Source organism: Canis lupus, chromosome 24 (genome assembly GCF_011100685.1).
Source record: "Canis lupus familiaris isolate Mischka breed German Shepherd chromosome 24, alternate assembly UU_Cfam_GSD_1.0, whole genome shotgun sequence".
Lineage (NCBI taxonomy): Eukaryota > Metazoa > Chordata > Mammalia > Carnivora > Canidae > Canis > Canis lupus.
The window spans coordinates 19,541,157-19,562,229 of record NC_049245.1 but is presented as its reverse complement, the minus strand read 5'-3'; the positions used below and the strand labels follow the sequence as shown (position 1 = coordinate 19,562,229).

Sequence of the window (21,073 nt, the reverse complement as noted above, 5' to 3'; positions counted from 1 at the left end):
CTCACCGTCCCTCAACGCCCACCCCACCCCCCCACCCCCAGCCTATGTGTGACAGCCAGTTGTGACTCAGAGTTTCAGATGGACCTGTGCTGCCATGGTGGCCATTCTGGTTCATTCCAGATGAGAAGGAACATGTTTCTGTCCCCTGGGAGTGAGATTTCTGCCCACATCCTGAGCCAGGGTTCCTCCATCACTGTCAGCAACACACATTTTTCCTCCTGGCACCTCAGCATGGTTTTGCATTGCCCACAGGTGACCCAGGTGGGGAAGTGTGTGCATACCCATGAACATGCTCATGTGGCTCAAAATATGTATGGCCAGGTGTTCTCAGTTAATGATGCCTACCTAGCGGTGAAAAGGGGTGGTGGGTATTAAGTTTCACCGTTTTTAATTTGCATACATGAAGCCTCTATTCCCTGTGGTCCCTAGACAATAATGACAGCCGGAGTATCTTCATTGTGGTGGGCGTGGTTTGTGCCTTGCTGGTGGCTCTGCTGATCGCAGCCCTCTACCTCCTCCGAATCCGACAGAAGAAAGGTGCGTGGATTCTCCTCTTCCTCCAGGAGTTGGCCCCTGGGCTGTCCCTCCAAGAAGGAGAGGCCATGAGGGTGCTTTGGGCTAACGTAGCTTAAGCTGTGAGGAAGTCTAGTTGTTTCCACAAGAAGCCCAGTGGTAGCAGAGTCCTGTCAGGGCCGGCACAGCACCTTTACCAGGCCAGAGTGTGGGTGGCTCCCTCCCCCTGGTGGGTGCCTCCCTCCGCCTCACTTTGCAGTTGCAAGATAGCCATCACCACTCCAGGCCTCATCCCCATGGGACCACTACCAACGTGGGGAGCAGGGAGATGCCAGGGTGTGAAGGGAGGGTCTCAAGAAAGAAACAGGATTTTCCAGGAATCCTAGCAAACTTCTACTTTCCTCTTACCCATCCAGGTACATGCCCACCCCTAGGTGGGAGACTGGAGGAAGTGGGGATCATACCAGCACCTCCTCCAAGACTATTGGGAAAAATTAAGTGGGTGATGTCATGGAAAAGTGCTAGGAGAGTGCCTGGCATACAGCAGGTGCTTAGTAAATGTTAGCTCCTGTTGTTAGTATCAGTATGTGAGCCCAGAAACAAAAGCCACCTTCCTGGAAAGCTCTTCTCATGGTGGCAAGCTGCACAGCCTTGGAGTCCACAGCAGGAGGGTATAAGTGCAAAGCTAGGACGTCATGCCCTTGTTTGTGTGCAGGCCTATGTGTGTAGTTGTTGCCATGGCAAGGCTTCTGACTTTGGATTTGCATCAACCAGGATTCCAGAGCCTTGTTATCTGCCCTAAACAATCAGTTTGGCCCTTGCGAGCCTCAGTTTCCACATCTGTAAAATGGGTATAGCTGTTCCTCCCTTGGAGAAGAGTTAGGAAACACAAATAAGCTCACATAAAATAACAGTTCTCATGCATTCTCAGCCCTCAGAAAATACGTGTTCTCTTTGCCACTCTTGGAGGAGACGATTTTAAGCCAGTGTTTCTGAAACTTACTTGATTAGAAGTTAGAAAAACACATTTTATGTCTCCACCTGATGCACACCACACTCCTATAGTTAAAATTGGAACTCTGATATTTTCTTTTCTGTCATATTTACTAAATTCTCCTTAAAATGCTGGTTGTGATCAACCATGTGCCACAGACCACCAAGTGCTGTCCTGAGCTGTCTTTCTGCACCCGGACCCCTGGGCGGGGTTCCGATGGGCGTGTTGTTCATCAGTCACACATCTCTGCACCCCCTCACCTTGGCTCCTCAAGCTTCTCTCCCTCCTGACTGGGCTGGAAGGACTCTGCTGGGAGTACTGGCCGTACTGGCCGAGCCTTAGCTCCCCTCCAGGAGGGCTGGAGTCTGGCCCTGCCTGTCTGGAGTCTGAAAGAGGTTCCACCAAGTGATCTACCCAGTGGTCTTTCCCTTAAGTCCACAGAGAGCCCTCACGCAGGAAGGGTGGAGAAGCGGGCTCCACTGCCCACTGAGGCCAGCCCATCGGATGGCACCCCTGGTGGCCATTAGTGAAATCCCAGGCCCGTCCCTGGGTACCATGTCAGGCTCTGGCACATGCACTCTCATTACTGTGGGCTTGGGCGTTAGGAACTGAGTGTTCCAGAAGAGAGATGGGGTTTGGAGAGCTGCAGTCACTGGTGAAGGCCACGCAGCCCCTGAGTGACGGGTCTAGTTGTGTGCAGAGTCCAGCCCTCACACAGAGGCCCTGGTGACAGTGACAGCTAGCGCTCACTCAGTTTTTCTGATGCACCAGGCATTGTTCTCACCACAGACCTCTGCAGTGGTTTCACTAACCTTTTACAGATGAGCAAACTGAGGCATGGAGAAGTTCTAGAACTTGCCCAGGGCCTCATGGCCGCTAAGGGGTGAGGCCAAGAGTCCAACGTGGTCAGTCTCCAGGAACAGTGTCTGGGACCACTCTGTGCAGCATCTCCTCCTTAACGAGATGACCCTTCTCTCATTGGTCCCTGGAGGAGTCTGCCCGTCGTCTACTTCAATACTCGCAGTGAAACGTCCTGATTTCAGCTCTACTGCTTACCAGCTGTGTGACCCTTGCGAGGTCCCTAGGGAGCCACCCAGTCTCTCTAGTGTAAAACGAGGGTGATTGATGTCTCATGACTGGACACCCTAAGACAGCTCGTGTCCCAGCATTCTGCAGTCCATTAGCTTCCATTCAGACGCTGGATGCTGAGCCACAGGCTTCCCAACTGGTACCAGCTCACCTAAAAATCCACTGTTTGCCCTGGTACCAGGCGTTCAGCCGGCAGGGAATATTCTTGCATGGTGGCAGCTTCTTGCCTGGTAAAGTGCAGTGCAGAGCACATTTGGTGTGCAGGTTGCTTTTTAATTACAATTTTACAATTAGATGGGAGTCAGATAGTGGCCAAACCCCAGCAACTTCTCTGTGGGATGCCCCATATCATAGGCTTAAAATCTCTGAACCAGATGGGCCCTTTCTTCCCTCGTAAGATCCTTTTTTTGGAAAGTGGTGACATGAGAATAAATGAATGTCCAGCCCAACTGTGCGAGCTGGAGAGCTGAAATCCAAGCTCAGAGAGGGGAAGTAACCCACCCAGGGTCACACAGCCAGTGAGTTAAGGACAGACATAGGATTTGCACCTGCTCCCCCAACTCCAGCTCTGCTGGAATCTCTTCCCCAGCAGTGAAGGACCTTGGCTGGGATCCAGGCTCCTCTAGGGTCTCAGGTAAGGCATATAGTGGGTGGAAGTAAGGCCAGGCAGAGGCAAGGCAGTTGGCCCCTCCTGGGCTGAAGGCTGCTCTGGGATATGACCTTGGGAACCCCCAGAGATGGGAAAGCAGGAAGCCCCAGCCCACTGGTCCTCCTGTTGGAAGATACTGGGCCACCCCACTGGAGTGAGCATAGGCGATTCCTGTGATTCAGAGGTGATTTCAGCAATTCCTCACAGCTTCCCTGGAGGCAAACCTTTGCCCTACCCCCCACAAAAGTTACATAAGAACAGTGTGTTTCTGGGTTAAATAACTGGTTTTGGTTTCTTTTCTCTTTCAGCCAAGGGCTCCACTTCTTCTACAAGGTGAGTGCACTGCTGGGCTAGGATGCCTCCATAGTTGTCGGTGGGATGGTTGACAGCCCCTCAAAATTGTGAAGCCCGATCCTCACCCACTGACCCTCACCCCTGTGCCAGGCAACCTTTCTATTTCCTTTTTAAGCTGCTCTGCCAGCTTCGTTTTTAATAATCGTCTCAAATGAGGGGATTTGAGGGGATTTTGGCACACCGAGGTTCTGATTTCCTGCCTGCTGTCCACAGACAGCGAGACCCTCATCAAATCCCATTTGGATGGTGGCAGAAACCCGCCACCCACACACACAGCCCCCAGATCCCAGCTGTGTACTTTGCTCTTGCTTTCATTCATTCAGTAGGTGTTTCATACCTTGGCTGCCTTTGGCCCTGGGGATGCCGGGTAAGTAGGGTAGAAACCATCTGCCCTCCTGCAGCCAAGGGCCTGCTCGGAGGCCAAAGCAATGACATTATGCCGCAGACAGTACATTACTTTGCTGATTCATGTTTTCGGTGACTTCTGCTGAATCCCTATATGTGTCAGCTGTTGTCCGGGTGCTGGGGCAGTAAGCAAGAATCCAGGCCTTCGTGGGGCTCAGGATCCAGGAGAGAAGCAGGCAGTAAGCCTAGAGGCAAAGCCATGTGTACTGTCTTGTCAGGTGGTGACAAATGAGGCCCGGCAAGGGGATGGACATGAATGGCCGGGGTTAGCTTGGGGGGTGGGTGGGGAGAGGGACCTCTGCTGAAGAGGGGATGTGAACCGGGACCTGAGCCCAGGAGCTGAGAAGGGGGATGTGTCTGCTGGGTGGGGGGTGGAGGTGGCCAAGAGTGGGCGTGGCCAAGGCCTGAGGACCAGAGGAAGCCAGGGAGATACAGGTCCATGGTCTCTGCCCAAGGCCATGCAGCCCGGTTTGTTACTAATTCAGACTTCCTAGCTTTTAAAGGAGAGTGCCCCATCTTCTCCCCCAGTGGAGAGATCCAGAACCCCATAATCTACCACTTAAATATACCTGCATGGAAGCTACAAATAAATTGCATGGGTATGCCCCAATTGGCAATAAATAAAAGCCATAAATAGCTTTATGTTGGTTCAGGTCAGGTTTTGCTAACAAATGGGTTGTGCAAATCTTTTCTTCTCCTTTTTCGTTTTAGAGCTTTGTGGATTTCAGAATTGCAGAGCAGGAGCTGAGGTTCTGGAGTGGAGGCCAGTGGTCTAGGGTTTTACTCCCAGTGGGATAAGGAGCCATAGGAGGGAGATGATCTGACTTTTGTTTTAAAGGTACCGCCGTGACCGGCCTGTGGGGAACAGGCTGTAGGAGGTGAGGGTGGAGGCAGAGAAGCCCAGGAGGAGGCTGCTGCAGTGGTCCAAGCACATGTTGGTGGTCTGGATGATGGTGGTGGGATGGCTGAGAAAGGGGCAGATTCTGGATATGTTTTGGAGGTAGAGGCAAGAGGATTTGCTGATGGATTAGAGTCAAGGACAGTCCCAAAGTTGTTGAGGGCAATGGGTGTGCTGTGTGTATACCAAGTATACTCTTTTCCAAGGGCAAGACTTGACTTTTTTTTTAAGGTTTTTATTAAATTACTTAGAGGGCATAAGCAGTGGGGAGAGGGGAGGCAGAGGAAGAGGGAGAAGCAGGCTCTCCCCTGAGCAGGGAGCCAGATGTGGGGCTCGATCCCAGGACCCCGAGATCATGACTTGAGCCCAAGGCAAACATTTAACTGACTGAGCCACCCAGATACCCCAAGACTTGACTTCTGTCCTTTGCCTGAAAACTTCAGTGGCTCCCCACAGCCCCAAACAGTATCCAGCGATGCTCCCGAGGCCCTCAAGCGCCTCATGGTCCAGCCCCCGCTGACTTGGACAGTCTCACTTCCGGCCACTCCCCAGCCCTCATGCTCGGTGACTCAGCCACGCTACACTCCCTTCACAGCCTCCCACACGCTGTGTCCTCACTCTGCTCCCAGTCCTCACGTGCTGGCCTCCCTCCCTGAGATGTGCTCCCGCACCACCCAGGGTCTCCACTGCACCAGGGGGCAGCAGTCACCGTAGGCTCTGTGAACAGCACCTCCTGGAGGTGTGCAACAAGGGGGCTCCCGGGGGCACCCCTCCTCTCACCTGCTTACCTCCCGCCCTTCCCCCAGACTCAGTGAGGGCATTACCATCCCCAGGGCCCATCCTGGGAGCCCACCTGGCGCCCCTGCATTGCCACCACAGTGTGTTCAAGCTGTCTCTGCGCCTGCCCCATGCTATGACCCTCCCCCGTTGAGGGCATGAGCCTTTCCCCCAGGTTCTGCTGAACCTGCCTCCATGCCTGGAATGGAATAGGTGCTCAGGTAAGGTTTGTTGATGAACAAATGCATGAGGAATGAATGAATGTCATCCCAAACCACAGCCCTGATCCCCAATCTCTCCCTCTTCCAAGTCCTTAAAACTCTCCTCGGTGGCTTCAGGGCCTCACACACAGGAGGATCGTTCTTTTTTTATTTTGTTTTTATTGTTGTCATTGTTTTTTGCTTGTCTTATCTCTCCAGTTAGATAAGAAGTTCCCCCAAAGAAAGGGGCAGCGTCAATAATAGTAATGACCGTGTCAGCAGCTAACATTTGTCAGACACTTACTCGTCCTGGGAACCGATCTGTGCCCTTTCCCTCTAGTAACCCAATGGTAATTTTAATTATGGCAAAACCCCTCTGATTTACTATCACCCCACATTAATTGAACAGAGCTTCTCAAACTCAGGCATGCAGCGGAATCCCCTGGATGGCTTATTAAAACATGGATGACTGCCCGCCCCCCTCCCAGAGTTTCTGATGCAGACCTTGCATTTCTGACAAGTTCCCAGGTGCTGCTACTGCTGCTGCTTCCAACTCAGACTTGGAGAACCTCTATTCTAGAAGGTTATTCTTGTCCTCTTGTATGCGGAAGAAACCGAGGCTCAGAGAAGTCGTGTGACATTCCCAAGGCCCCACAGCTGGCAAGTGCCAGAACTCCCGACTCCAGCCCAGATTGCTCTGACACTGCAGCCGGTGCTGCTCATCATGGCTCTGGTGGCTCCCGCTGCCTATTTTTTTCTTCCCCAGAGCAGCCAACCATTTTCTGCCTCTGTTTTATTTTTTCCAACATGAACCTACCAAGGGATCCGTGAGATTGCTTGCTCCCTTTCATCTCCCTAAACCAAAGCGGAGGCTGGCTAGCGGGAATGGTGGTTCCCATGCAGCTCTGGCTTCAGTCAGCTGGCTGGGATCTGACGCTTTCCCGAGGACGCGGGTGTAGATAACAACCAAGCACCTTGGGGAGGATGCCGAGTGGCGGGTACAGCTGCTTTGAGCTCAGAGGGCCCTTCAGGTTGTGAGACCGGTGGAGGGACTGGGTATTTCTAACTCCCTGGGTTAGGGACTTACCAGTAGAACATTGTCTGTAATCTTCCCCAGCTCAGACAAGAGAAAAATATGTCCCTGCTCCCTTAATTGGGCACTGGGGTTCATTCGGTTCGGCCATTTGTTCACTTGTCAGACATTCACTGCGTTTATTTTTGGAATATTTAGGGCTTCTCTGATTCATTTATTCATCTGAATCGAGCCCAGCTCAGTGCCAGGCCTTAAGTCGGTGGCGGGGAGGGGCATTGCGAAGGAGAGCAAAGAAGACACCAGCCCTGGTCTCGTGGCCCTTTTGATTCGGTGTTCATTCATTCAACACTTAGGGCATGCTGACAGTGCATCAGCCCATCATGGGGTGTCAGGGCTCTAGTGTGGAGCCCGTGATCCATCCAGAGGCAGGTCACCAAACAAGCTGGGTGGGAGGTTGATACACAATGTGATACAGGTGCTGGCTAAATAAAATTAAGCTGGGCAAGGAGCAGGGCAGGAGGTGGGGTGCAGTGGGTGGTCAGAGAAAGCTGGTCTATGGAGGTGACATTCAGAAAGTAGCCGAAGGACGGGAAGGCTCCTTCCATAGGAATATCTGGGGCAAGAGTAAGCCAGGCAGAGGGAACAGCCAGTGCCAAGACCCCGAGGCGGGAGCAGTTGGACATGTTCATGGAACACGGAGGAGGCCAGGGCAGCTGGGCTGGAGCAGGCAAAGGGAAGAGACGGGAGACTAGAACATTCAGGGAGGGCCAATCACATGGGTTCACCATTCTGAGTATGGAGCTGGATCTCACTGTGTGGTGACAAGGGTTTGAGCATTCTAAACAGAAAATGCCATGACATCACCTATGCCTTTTCCATGTGGAGAATGGCACGCTGAGGGGTGGGAACAGAATCAGGGACACCAGGGAGGAGGTTCTTCAGGAATCTACAGAGCTGAGATGGTGGAGGAGACTTGAGTCACTGGGTTTGATAAGGATTTTGGAAGCAGAGTCAACAAGTGTTGTGATGGGTTCACACCATGGGTTGTAAAGGAGGACAGAGGAAAATCTGGGAAGATTCCCACTTTTTAGCCTGCACGCAGGGATGGATAATAGCAGCTCCATTCTCAGAGATGAGAGAGACAGACACAACAAAATGGATACTTGCTTCTTGTCTGCAGTATTGTTCTGAAAGAGAGGAACCCAGTGTTCTGAGAATGGATGAGGTTCAGTGAAGGTTTCCCCAAGAAAGGACTGTTTGAAATGAAATTCAAGGAAAGAGAAGCAGTGAAGCAAATGAAGAGGCAAGGAGGAGGGCCACATGTGCAAAGGCCCTGGGACAGTCTGACTGTCTTCATTCCAAGTCACTTTTATGTGCCTGTACCCACGTGCTGAGGATGCATAACAGGCAGGCGGCAGGTGGACACATATGCCAGCTGGGAAAAGAGGCAAGGAGGCTTGAAGGTGTCATGGAGGGGCAGCCCAGCTAGCCCAGCACTGTCAGAGAAGATTTGCCAAGGAGGTGACACCATAGTTGAGTCTTGAAGAATGCCCAAAAGTTAGCAGAGAGAAAAAGTGGTCGAGGGTGGCTTCCCAGGCTATTGTTATTGCAAAGTATGTCTCGTTGAGTAGCCGTTGTGAAATATTTGGTGGTGGAAATGTGAGTAAATAAGGCCGAGGCAGTGAAAGGGCCTGGACAGTCAGCAGGGGCCAGCCCACAAGGGGCTTATGAGCCGGGCGATGGGTTTTACTTGAACCAGAGGCAGTGGGGAGCCTTGGAAGGGTTGGAATTAGTAGGTAGGGGTGCGGATAGAGATCTTCGTGATCTTCCTTAGCAGCCGGTGTCCCTGCTCCCAGAGGGCTGTTTCTGTGGCCACGTGGGGCTTGTCATGCCCCAGAACTGCTTTCTGAGCCAAGATCTCATGCCAAATCCATTAATAACCCTGCTGCCAAGCCCCATTGCTCATTTCTGACATTATCCAGGCTCACATCCCCAGAGTTGCCGGCCTGAGAATTTACACAACTCCTGCAGAACCGTGGCTCTGGTTTGCTCACCACCTTGACTGTGACCCTGCAGTGAGCCGAGCCATGGCCTCCAATTACAGAATCAAGTGCATGAACAGCTTCTTTGATTAACCAGGACACTGTTCCTTCCCTTTTATTTCTTTCTTTCTTTTTTTTTTTTTTTAATGCTAAGACCTAGATGTGTAGAATATAGAACATGTGGAAAATATGGGAAATAAAAGGAAGGGGCGGGGGGCGAAAGCCTCTCAAAGACCACTGCTGTTAGCATTTTACTATGTTTCCTTGCCGTGTTATCCACACATTTTTAGAATTGAGATCGTTCTACAGAGGATGTTGCCTTTTCACTTATCATTTTAATGTAATCATTTGTAATAAAGAAAAAATCTCATAAACCTTTTAAATCTTCATCTGTGACTCTATCCTTATTTCCTTAACCAGTCCCAATTGGCAGAGCTGTAACATATAAACCTTCCTCCTTATCCTGCTTTGTGGCAAATGCCTCTGTGCACAAAGCTTTTTCTGTATTTTGAATTACCCCCAAAATGTGCGTTTATGAGTCAAAAGATGAGGACACCTTCCAAGATCTTGATTTTGCCAGGCTGCTTCCCAAAAGGGTTCTATGGGTTTGCCCTTCCCACCAGCAATGTATGAATGTATCTGTTTTCACCATACCTTCCCTAGCACCCAGTAGTTTAACTTTTAAAGATCTTGCTGAAAAATGTAGGTTGGGGGAAAAAAAAAGTGTACTGCTTAAAATTCCTTCTTAGTGAGAGTGACCCTGTTGTCCAAACATTTGATAAACAGTTGTGTTTCTGTTGAGACTTGCTCCACCCGTATAGAAAATGGGACGAAATGTTATGCTTACTGATTTGCATGAGCACTTGAGATAGTGAGGATATTTTTATCTGTGCGTCTCTTTCCTTTTTAGGTTGCATGAGCCCGAGAAGAACACCAGAGAAATAACCCAGGTACAGTCCTTGGTGAGATGCCCTTCCCGGGAATGTTGATGGTGTGATTTCCTTGCCTCAACCAAAGTTCCAGATCCTGTTCTAAATTAAGAGTCCTTCCCCAGTGCGGGGAGGGGGGCCAGAGTGGGATGGGGAGACTGGGGGAGCCTGACATTTCTGATTTCCCCCTCATCCTCTGCACACTCTTTCCCTCTGCCTCAATCAGGAGAGGGTCACAGCCTCCTTGACCCAGCACACCCATCGCACAACTCCAGGGGGCGCTGTCCACAGTTTGCTCACTAATTGCCTTGTGCAAGGGCATGCTCACTTTCTGGTGCTTTCTCAACACTGCTAACGCAATTGGACAGACGACATGGTTGGCCTGATTCCGAGAAACTTAGCCCTGCTTTTCTCACTGGCTGATGCCATCAGACCTTGGAGGTACAGGGCTCCTCTGCCCTGAACCTGGAGCGAGAGAGCACCAGGTGTCCTTGACATTTCCTGGGCTGTTGTCGTTGTCTTAGACACAATCTGTTGTAGAGAGGGCTGTTAAAAGACACAGCATTTGTAGGCCTAAACACCGTGGCCTGCTCTCCTGCCTCAGTATGGCCCCCAGTGGGGCTCAAGCTCGAGGGGTAATTAGAAAACAAGGCGTTCTCCCCAGCCATTTTACCTCCAGACTTCTTTCTGGAACTTTCGGGGTAAAAGATGACGGTGAGAACTGGTCATGGAAACCTGCCCAGAATTCACAGCCCACCAAGACTTCCTGACGGTGAACGAGGCAGTCACAACCCAGCCCTTCTGGAGCTTGCCACCTTGTGTCTAGACTCCCCAGTGCCAGATGCCAGCCCTTGCCAGGGAGGGAATTTAGTGCTGCTAGTGTGGGTTTCCCAGAGAGAAGTTGAGTGAGTGTGCAGACTGCGTGGGGAGACCACATTCTAGGGTCCCACAGGCTTGGGATCCTTTCCAGCAGTATGACTTTGACCAAATTACTTAACCTCTCTGGGCTTCAGTTTCTTCACTTGTAAAATGGGGTAATTCCTATCAAGAGGCTGAGATAGGGCCTAGAGAAGATGGTCCATGTGATAGCATGGAGCCTGCAAGCCCTCGGGAGCTGAGTCTGTGGTGATCACCACACACCAACTAGGAGCATTGGTTGCTGTCACCCCCTCCTCTTCTACAGCATAGGTGTGGGGCACAGGGGGAGCAGAGTTTGTGATTCATGGTGAGTAATGTTAAGGTGGCAGTTGTGAGTGAGAAGATTAGCACCTGCGAGATGCTCGAGTTTGCTAGGTGGTTGATGATTGCTAATATTTATTGAACATACACGATCACTCGCTCTGTGACAGGCTCTGTTCTAAGAGCTTTATCTGAAAAAAAAAAATAAGAGTTTTATCTGGGTGATCATATCTGATCTTCACAGGGACCCTGGAAATAGACACTAGTATATCCCTGCTTTACAGATGGGGAAGCCAAGGCCTAGAGGAGTCAAGTGAATTGCCCAAAGTCCCTCAGCTAGAGGGAGCACAACCAAGATTCAAAGTCCAGGCTTCTTACTGCATCTGCTACCTGGGGGCTCCTTCTCACATGCTTCTATCCCTTTTCTTCCTGAGTGAGGCTGAAATTGCTGTCCATCTGTCCATTCATCCATCCATCCATCCATCCATCCATCCATTCATTCACTCATTCAACACTGATGAGGCTTCTTCAATGCCAGCCTTGGTTCCTGCATTATAACAGATACCTAGTGAATAGATGTTGAAGAAACCAGTAAGTGAGTGAATACCTCCACCCACTGGGCGTTGGGATCTACTCAGACCCCCCCACCGACTCGGTCCTGGGTGGTGGGTGCTGTAATGGAGAAGCATGGATTGGGGGCCCTGGAACCAGCCAAGGGCAGGGTCTTAGGATAAAGCAGTGCTTTTTCTGGAATGTACAGGGTGGGGTGGGTTTCATTTCAAGGAGAAGGGGGATGGACAGCAGGCAGAGGGAAGAGCAGTGAAAAGGCAGGCAAGAGCTTCCGGGGGAGGGACAGCAAGGCAACACTGAAGTGACCCCACAGGTGTTCGGGAAGCTCCTTCAGGCCATGAGAGTAGTGGAGGGGTCAGGCTGGAAACAGGGAACCTGGGCCAGATTAGAGCAGGGTGTGAATTAGCGCTGAGCCAGTGGGGTCCAAGGGGAGCCAGAGGCATCCAGCCTTGATGCCAGGGGGTGGATGAGCGGCGGGAGGCTCCAGAATGAACTTCTTTCCACTACATTTAGATCCAGGACAACAATGACATCACGTATGCAGACTTGAACCTGCCCAAGGGGAAGAAGTCTGCCCCCCGGGCCGCCGAGCCCAACAACCACACAGAGTATGCCAGCATTCAGACTGGCCCGCCGCCCGCGCCCGAGGACACCCTCACCTACGCCGACCTGGACATGGTCCACCTCAACCGGGCTCCCAAGCAGACGGCCCCCAAGCCCGAGCCATCCTACTCGGAGTACGCCAGCGTCCAGGTCCAGAGGAAGTGAATAGGACCATGGTCGTCTCTAGGGTCTGTCCTCATGAGCCTTCCTGTCCCATGTGGGACAGCCGTGATGGGGACAGCCAGCCCAGTTCCCAGAGGGCCGGGATGGTGCAGGCCCTGGGACCCCAGGATGAGGCTGGCTCTTGTTTCCCCGACCCGCCTGGCTCTCCAGCATTTCCAGGGCAGCCACAGTCCCCCCACATGGCCACACATGGAGGCCAATGTTGCCAGACCCGCCGGGGGACCGACCTGGGAACTGGCCAGAGCTGCTGGGGGTCCGGGAATCCTCATGCCTGTCTCCATCAACATGTGGGTCTTGGTCATGGTCTTGGAGAACCTGACCTCGCCCTTAATGCTCTGCAGCCTGATCTTCCGGGATGAGGAGGGAGAGAACCCCACCTCCTTTCACTACCACCCAACTGAGGCTTGGGGAAAATTTTCCCTGTAGATCGAACTGCCCCATCCATGGAGAAGCTGGAAAAAAAATTTAAATTAAAAAAAAACCTCTGGGACCCGCATCCCAAGACTTGGTGAGATTGCTGCCAATAGTCCTAGCCTCCCGATCCCAGGACTAATGAGGCACAAGCCCTGGGGGAGGGGAGGATCCTCCAAGGAACTCCCACACAACCACCACCACCACCACCACCAAGGACTGAGTAACAAAGCCCTTCTCCTCCTGGTGGCCCTCCGAGACTCCTTGAGGACCCATCATCCCAACCGTGAAGCTCCACGTGGCCCCTCCTCTCCTTTCTAGACCTGAGCTTGCTTCCTCCAGCTCGCACTAACTCAGCAACATCTCGCTGTGGACGCCTGTAAATTATTGAGAAATGTGAAATGTGCAATCTTGAAACTGAGGTGTTAGAAAATTTGATCTGTGGTGTTTTGTTTTGTTTTTTTTTTTCTTAAAATGACAGCAACGTTATCTTGGCTCTTTGTCATGTGTTGAAGTACCTGGTTGGGTCTTGTGCGGTCTAAGGTTTACCAGTTGATTGTCCTGGAGGGATCTTCTTACAGCAGAAACCGAGTCCTTCCCCGTCCCAGACCCTGAGGATGGGGCAAGGAAGGTCGTGGTGTGGCTGCTCCATGGAGGTGCTTAGCCTTCTTTCTCCGGGACAAAACTGGCCACGTCCTCAGCTGAGCCACGTGGCTGAAACTGCTGCCTTCCGTGCCCCCAGTGTGCTAAGTCCAAGCCTGCCCACTACTTCTCCAGGCTGCATCCTTCACAGGGCAGTCTTGTCGAAAACTGAGGCCTCAGTCTTCTCATCCAGAAAGAGGAGAAAGATGCCCCCATCCCACCCCACCCCCGCTCTCTGCCATCTCACAAGTGCTGGATGCCGTGCAGGGGAGGGAAGCTATGCCTGGCTGTTGTTCCCACCCTTTAGTGACTGCTCCCATTCCAGCTCACTGAGCTGATCCCTGTAGGAGGAATCTTCTGTTTCTGCTCTCATATCCTTTCGAGATCAAACTGGAATAAATCCAAGACAGGATTTTGGGCAGGAGGTTGGGCAGATGCTGCGACCTCTTACCCCTGACGCCCTCATATCCTTTCGAGATCAAACTGGAATAAATCCAAGACAGGATTTTGGGCAGGAGGTTGGGCAGATGCTGCGACCTCTTACCCTGACGCCCACACTTCCAATGGGGTGAAGGGGGCCTGGCTGGTCCCAGGGCCAGCATGTGTTGCACGCCCTGTTTATTCAGTCTTCACGTATCACCGACCTACTGTTGGAGCTGAGAGGTTCATATTCTCTGCCCCCCTGGGTCCTGCCATTTGATGTCCCAGGGACTCCAGGCCATCAGAGCGAGAGGCTGAGCCATCTTGTCCATCAGCAGGTCCTACGCATGGAACACCGGGAGCTCTGCTCAGACCCAGTTCTCTGGGGACGGTGATTTGGTGTTTTACATGATGGCATCCAGGAATTGGCTGAGCCAACAGGCCATGTGGGCCGCTTTGGCCCAGTGAGCCAGTTTCTCTGTGGCATCTGGGAGCACAGCGGTGCAGCCACCTGGCTCAAGCTATTTCCAAATTCCAAAAGGATGGCTTGTAAACCTTGGTCTCCCTCTCTTCTGCCCAGAGAAGGCACATGTGCTTGAGCGTGCACACGTGTGCACACATGCACACACACACATACACACACACACACACAAACGGAATTTTAAGAGAATGTTTTCTTGGTGCCATTTTAATTTAATTTTATTTTGAATTTTGGAAGGGGAGTAAGGGAATGAGGCCAAGGAAGTTGTGCAGCTTTTAGCTCCGGCCTGGCAGCCTGGAGATTCCCATACCTTGTGTATCGAACCCCAGGAAAAGGAAGAGGTCGAAACAACACTGCGGAAGGAGCGTGGTTTCGGGAGTTTATTTTAAGACTGCTAGGAAGGAAACAGGCCCCATTTTGTATATAGTTGCAACTTAAACTTTTTGGCTTGCAAAATATTTTTGTAATAAAGATTTCTGGGTAACAACAACCCCTCGGATGTTGAGTGTCTTTGTCTTTGGGAATGGGGGCCCCTATCCCCAGGAACCTGGGAGAAGATGGTGTATGGCCTCGGGGATTGGAGGCTGAAGGGTTTGGGTCTCTCTCTTGGGTTTTCTAGACACAAAGACTTTGTTTCGCCTTGCTCACAGGGAGTCGGTGGAAAGTTGTGCTCCAGACACCTGTGGATGCGAAATCCCGACCGACAACCACATTTGAATCCTGGCTTTGCCATTTGGCAGAGGTCAAAGAGCTCACCTCCTTCCGGACACTCAGACTCACTATGTCATTGATGCAATGGAGACAGTCATACCCCCAGCCAGGGTTCTTGTGCAGATCAAAGGGATGCCGAGCCCCACACTTGGCACCTGCCTGCCTCACTAAGTGTCGGTCTTCCCTTCCCACCCCAGACATTGCATAGCTGGGACTAGTCACATGTCCCCACCTGTGGGATCATGTACAAGTGGGTCACCCTCTGGGAACCTCACCTCCCCCTCCACTGAATGCAGAAACCCAGTGCTGGCCCTAGAATATTCTTGCCAGATGCTGGCATATAATAAGTGCTCAATAAATTTGGCTTTCTTAGCTCTCCTCCATTAGAATATTAATAATATTAATGACTGAAATAATAATGGTCATGATATTAACAAGTCATGTTTACTGAGTGTCAGCACTTGCCCTTGATGAGCTTCTTCAAACCTCACGACTTAAGGTAGGAAATATTCCCGACCCCGTGAATAAGGAAGGCACAGGAAAGTGGTAGAATGTATGCAGGGTCACACAGCTGCCGAGTGACGTCGCTGAGACTCCGGCTCCAGCTGCCCAACCCCAGTGCCCAGCTTCTGCGCCCTGAGTCAACAATTAAGACCTCATGTATTGGCACTGACCAGGCTATATGGTAAGGAATGCCCCGGCATCTCACAGTCCTTATCTCATTTAATCCCCCCCAACCACCAGATGAGGCTGGAACTCTTGTCATCCCTGTTTTACAGATGAGTAAACCGAGGCCCAGAGAAGCTAAGTCATTTCCCCAGTGTCCCGTGGCAGAGTCTGGCTCTTCCTCATCACATCGTACTGCCCTGTTCCCTTCTCAGAGTGGCCAGATAGCCGTGGCTGTGCCCATTTGGCCGGGAAAGAAGGTGGAGGTGTAGGAGATGCGTGGCACCCCTCCAAGCTCATGCAATGAACCCGTCATCAAGTTGGGACTTGCACTTGGATCTGCGAGCCCACATGGGATCATCCTTGAGCCTTCGGCCTGACCCCGTGATCAGGGACCTAAGGCACGTAGGGCAAAGGAGACTCCAGCAGGGCTCAGAGAAGTCACCTGCCTCGCAGGCCAGGTCAGAGAGCTGAGCTCTCAGCTGCCCTTGGGGCCCAACCCGGGCAATTTGTGTGCTGCTGGCGGGGATAAGGTGTTCAAGGCATGCATCCAGGCCGAGTGGGCAGGGAAGTGCCTTGCATTTTCTGGGAAGGTGGGGAATGATGGACTGCGTGTCTGGGCAAGGAGACATGGGGGATGTATTTTATGCAGCACCTGGCGCACCTGACCCACCTCCTTCACGGCCCACTTTCCAGGGCTGTGGGTTGGCAGGCAAAATGAAAGTTGATAGGAGCCAAGTGATCCCCTTCCTGCCCTCCAGGAAATCAGTCAAACATTTGGCATTTATCGGGTATCTCCTCTGATTCTGCCTTATGCAAAGGAGAACCACAGGACACCACATACCCCACCCCCACCCCTAACCCCCGTGAAGACCCAGAGGACATTTGCAGCCTCCCCCCATCCCCCACCCCTTTCACATGATAATCAGGAAAATCTCTGCCATCTCCAGATTCCAATGCCCAGCTGTGAAAACCCCTGCGTGCATATTTCCACCAGCCAAAATTTGACCAAGATTTGTTTATTTATTTTTTACATAAGTACTTTTTACGTATCAGATAGTCTCCTAAACTCTGTACAAATATTAACTTATTTAAAATCAATTCACTCCATTCTCTTAACAAGCCTATAAGATGGGTACTATGATTATCCTCTGCTTAATAAAGACATGGAAGCACAGAGAGATTGCACGTCTTGTTTAAGGGCCACCATCCAGGAAATGGTGTCACTGTGGGTGTGGGTGGGTCCTGGACGGGCATGCGGAGGGTTGCTGGAGATACAGCAGGGGCCGCAGACCGTGTTGGCGTGCACTGGGATGTCTGTTGGGAGCCAAGAAATGCCACGTAGTCTCAACCACCGAAACATCAGAGTATTGGGGCAGCCCCCATCGCCTGCCTCGACACCGGCCAGCCAACATGTCCTTAAGCTTCCCTGGGGCTCAGCCTGGCACCATCAGCATCTCTACGACTCCACCACCACCCCGCCCTTAACTGTGGCACTATGTTTGCTGGGGTCTGGGTTTGTTTTCTGAACATAAGATTTTGTGTTGTTTTTATTGAACATAAGATTTTGAAATTGAAAATGCTTTCCCAAAAGATATGTGCCCCAGATGTTCAAAAACTGGCAACTCTTTGGTGACAGAGGTTGGGAGGATGGGGTCTATCCTTGTCGGGGGCAGCCATGCGGAGGGGTCTGAGGGGCCCTCTGGGGCGACAAGACGTTCTGTACCTCCATTTGAGTGGGCCGATGTGGGGGTTTACAGACGTAAGACTCCATCAAGTGCACATTTAATGTCTGCATTTTCTCGTGTGTAAGTTATACCTCAAAAAAGATAGGATGTCCCCCTGGGGCTTCAACCCCCACCTTCAACCCTGGATGCCTGCCCCAACCTGACAGTCCAGGAGCCCAGCCCAGGGCCTGGCCCAGGGATGGCTCTGGGAACACTGTTGAGCAATTCTGAGAAATAGCATCTCGGTGACCAAAAAAGCACATGATACAGTGAAAGAAAAAGTGCAATACGGGGAAGGCCAAGGCTATGGGACAAGCTACTTATCTGCCATCATCTGTCTACTGAGGTTGCCTTACTGACTCACCCCACGCCCACGCCCTTCGCCCCACCACTCAGGCATGACAGGCCACTGCACAGTCCTCACCCTGTCACCTTGGGCAGTGGCTTTGCCTCTGAGCCTCAGTGTGTACTCCTGGAAGGTTGGGTGGACTCTTCACCATGGGGCTCTAGTGAAGGTAACACAGAGAGTAGACCTAAGACCCATTGCAACAGTGTGGGGCAGACAGCACTCAACACACTCACATTCACACTCACACACAGATATGCTCACATGCTCACACCCCCACACCTACAGGCATTCACACACACACACACACACACACACACACACTCATGGTCAGACCCACACAATTCACACACTCACACCACTGCATTTACACACACATCCACACTCCTACACTCACACCCATACTCTTGCACACATCCTCACACACGATCACACTCCCACACACACACACACTCACACTCATACACCAGGGCCAGGTTCTCAGAGGAGTTTGACGATGGTGGGTCTCCCCTCCTGGCTGAAGCAACTTTAACTAGGTTTCTCCCTCCTTCGTTAGCCTGGGGTGGCTCCCTCTTACCAACTCTGGGGAATCCAACACCCAGTCCCCTCTTCCTTCTTCCCTTCTTCCTCACACCCCACCTGACCTCTTCAGGGACACGTCCTGCTCCTCCCAGGCCTGGAATGGACTCTCTGGCCAGCCTAGTCCAATCAGGTACCAGGTGGAGCTACCTTTGCCCTGGCCCCATGGTAGGTCATCCTCCCTCCTGCCTGTCCCCCAAGCAGACCACAAGCTCCCCAACACCAGCATGTCACTTCCTGCCTTTGGGATACAGCCCCTGGGAGAAGGGGGACTGAAGCTTACCATGTGCCAGACAGGGTCCTGGGCACTTGAATTCTTTATTTCAGTGAACTCTTACTTCTGAAGATGGGCACTATGTTGTCCATTCCACAGATAAGAAAATCTAGGCTCAGGGAGGTGGAGAGACAAGATCACTCATTCAGCCAGTAATTATTTCTGTAGCTCCTGCTGTGCGCCAGGCCCTGCAAGCCTCCTGGAGAGCCACGCTGACTAAAGCAAGGCCACACCCTTATGAGCTCATGGGGCACAAGGGAGCCAGAGCATCTGGACAAGGGGGTGTCCATGGGTAATTTTCAGGAAGTTGTAGAACAGGATGGATGCAAATACAGAATAGCAAAGCCAAACACAGCTACACTGCTTGTAGAATTAACCGATCCTTCAGTGGATCTTTTTAAACAATGCCCCAGTAGGCATTGAAAGAAGGTCCCACTTTCTTTTTTTTTTTTTTTTTTTTTTTTTTTTTTTAAATTTTATTTATTTATTTATGATAGGCACACAGTGAGAGAGAGAGAAGCAGAGACACAGGCAGAGGGAGAAGCAGGCTCCATGCACCGGGAGCCCGACGTGGGATTCGATCCTGGGTCTCCAGGATCGCGCCCTGGGCCAAAGGCAGGAGCTAAACCGCTGCGCCACCCAGGGATCCCAAGGTCCCACTTTCTTTGCCTTACTTCCAAGTATTTTCTTATTAGGAGAAAGTACACTGACCTCACTCAGTGTGCATCAAGGGCAATCGAGGCCTTTTGAAGAGGAAACCCAGAGCTGAGGCCCAAAGGATGAGTAAGAAATGAGCCAAACAAAGAGGGTGCGGTGGCGCCAATACTTTGGAGAAATGATCCTTCCAGCCCTTGCCAAGCTCTGCTGCCCCATCTTCCATCACGTACACCCCTACCCCCATCACTCTTGCACTGGCAACACTAGCCTCCTAACAGTTCCTGGAATGAACCACAGGGCCTTTGCACATGCTACTCCCTCTGCTTGGAACACCCATTGGGTCTCTTTCCTGCTTGTTCTTCCAATGCAAAGATTGGGCCGAGTTCCCTGGTTAAACACCACTGTAACAACCCTGTCCAGAACCTCTCTTTGTAACCCTTGTCACTGTTTGTGGCTAGATATTGACCTTGTGGTTCCTTAATTAACATCCCCCTCTTCCACTGCCCTGGGAGCAGCCTCCCAGGGTGTTGGCTTTACTCAACAGTAACACTTCTGTGTCTGGCCCACAAGACTTCCAATAAATATTTGTTGGATGGATAGAAGGATGGGAGGGAGGATGACTGGGTGGAAGGTTATGTGCTTTGGAGGATGGATGTGTGGGTGGGAAGGGAGGAGAAAGGTGAGGAAATGATATCACATAGAAAAGCCCAGAAGCCAGAGACTGCAAGGCCTCTTAGGAGAACAGAAAGTGCCTCTGCTGGCAGGTTTGGAACTAGGATTCAAACCCTGAGCCATTTGACTTTCCCCACTGAGTCCCTCTGCCTTTCATCATGATCCTGGGTTCAGAGCAATTATTTAAAAAAAAAAAATGGTTGCGTGCTCCCCAGCAGGCAAGGAGCCAGTGACCCTTGTCTGAGCCTTTGGTGCCTCCTCTGGGGAGAGTGGGGCTGGTCTTAGAAAACATGATGAGACATTGCAAAGATCTTCCCCTACCCTGAGGTTGCACAACCCCGGTGCGGCCGGCCCCCACTTCGAAGCCGGTGGGGCTTCGGAGGCCCCAACAGACGCGTCCTCCTGGCCCCACTTCAAGGACAGCAGGCCCAGCCCTGGTGGGGGAAGGTGCGTCCTGGCCACCCGGGGCCTCCCGCCCCCTGGGGGCCCGCTCTGGGCAGGGTCAGCTGGTGTGGCAGCTGGTCGTGGTCGCCTGGATCTGGGCCAGGGACTGGTCTCCAGGAGGAGGCAGGGTGAGGGTTTAATGGCCAGCGGGCTGTGGCCCCACGGAGGCTGTGGGCTCCCTCCTGTCCGCGCTCGCAGGGGTGCCGGCAAGTGCACCCCATGCACGTGCAGATTAACGCATTACCGCCAAGATCATGTGGAGAGGCAGAGGCGCCGGGGCAGCCGGGCCCCGAGCTGCCATTACCCCAGGACCTTTAGCTGGAAAATTTTTCTTGGGGCAATTAAATCTTCAGCTGTCTCCTCGCAGGGAGTGCCTGCTTGCATTTTAATTATCCTTAAAAGAGAGAAGTAGGGGAAAGGACACAAGGCGAAGAATTAAAAAATAACAAATCTGCTTTATAAACACAGCCATCATCTCGCCGCCCTGCATCTATTCAGAGGGCTGCTCCGAAGAGCCCTTGACCCTTTGCACTCCGGGCTCCCTGGGGCATTGGAGGGGGGGGCCCTCTTGGGGGAATGGAGAGACAGCACTGCTGGGGTGTGGCTGCATCGGGGCAGAGGTGTG

The 21,073-nt window shown here is 52.0% G+C and overlaps 1 protein-coding gene across 3 annotated transcripts in view; it reads left to right on the top strand.

The window, feature by feature from the left end:
• Positions 1-14,862, top strand: part of SIRPA (signal regulatory protein alpha) — a 41,614-nt gene extending 26,752 nt beyond the window's left edge. For 2 of the 3 annotated variants that reach the window (XM_038571808.1, XM_038571807.1), the window contains exons 6-9: positions 430-537; positions 3,554-3,578; positions 9,865-9,916; positions 12,146-14,862. In XM_038571808.1, coding sequence (XP_038427736.1) covers positions 430-537; positions 3,554-3,578; positions 9,865-9,916; positions 12,146-12,400 — 440 coding nt within the window. In that variant the 3' untranslated portion in view covers positions 12,401-14,862. The remainder of the gene's footprint in view (positions 1-429; positions 538-3,553; positions 3,579-9,864; positions 9,917-12,145) is intronic. The other variant, XM_038571809.1, reaches the window with a different exon arrangement.
• Positions 14,863-21,073: the final 6,211 nt, after the last annotated feature.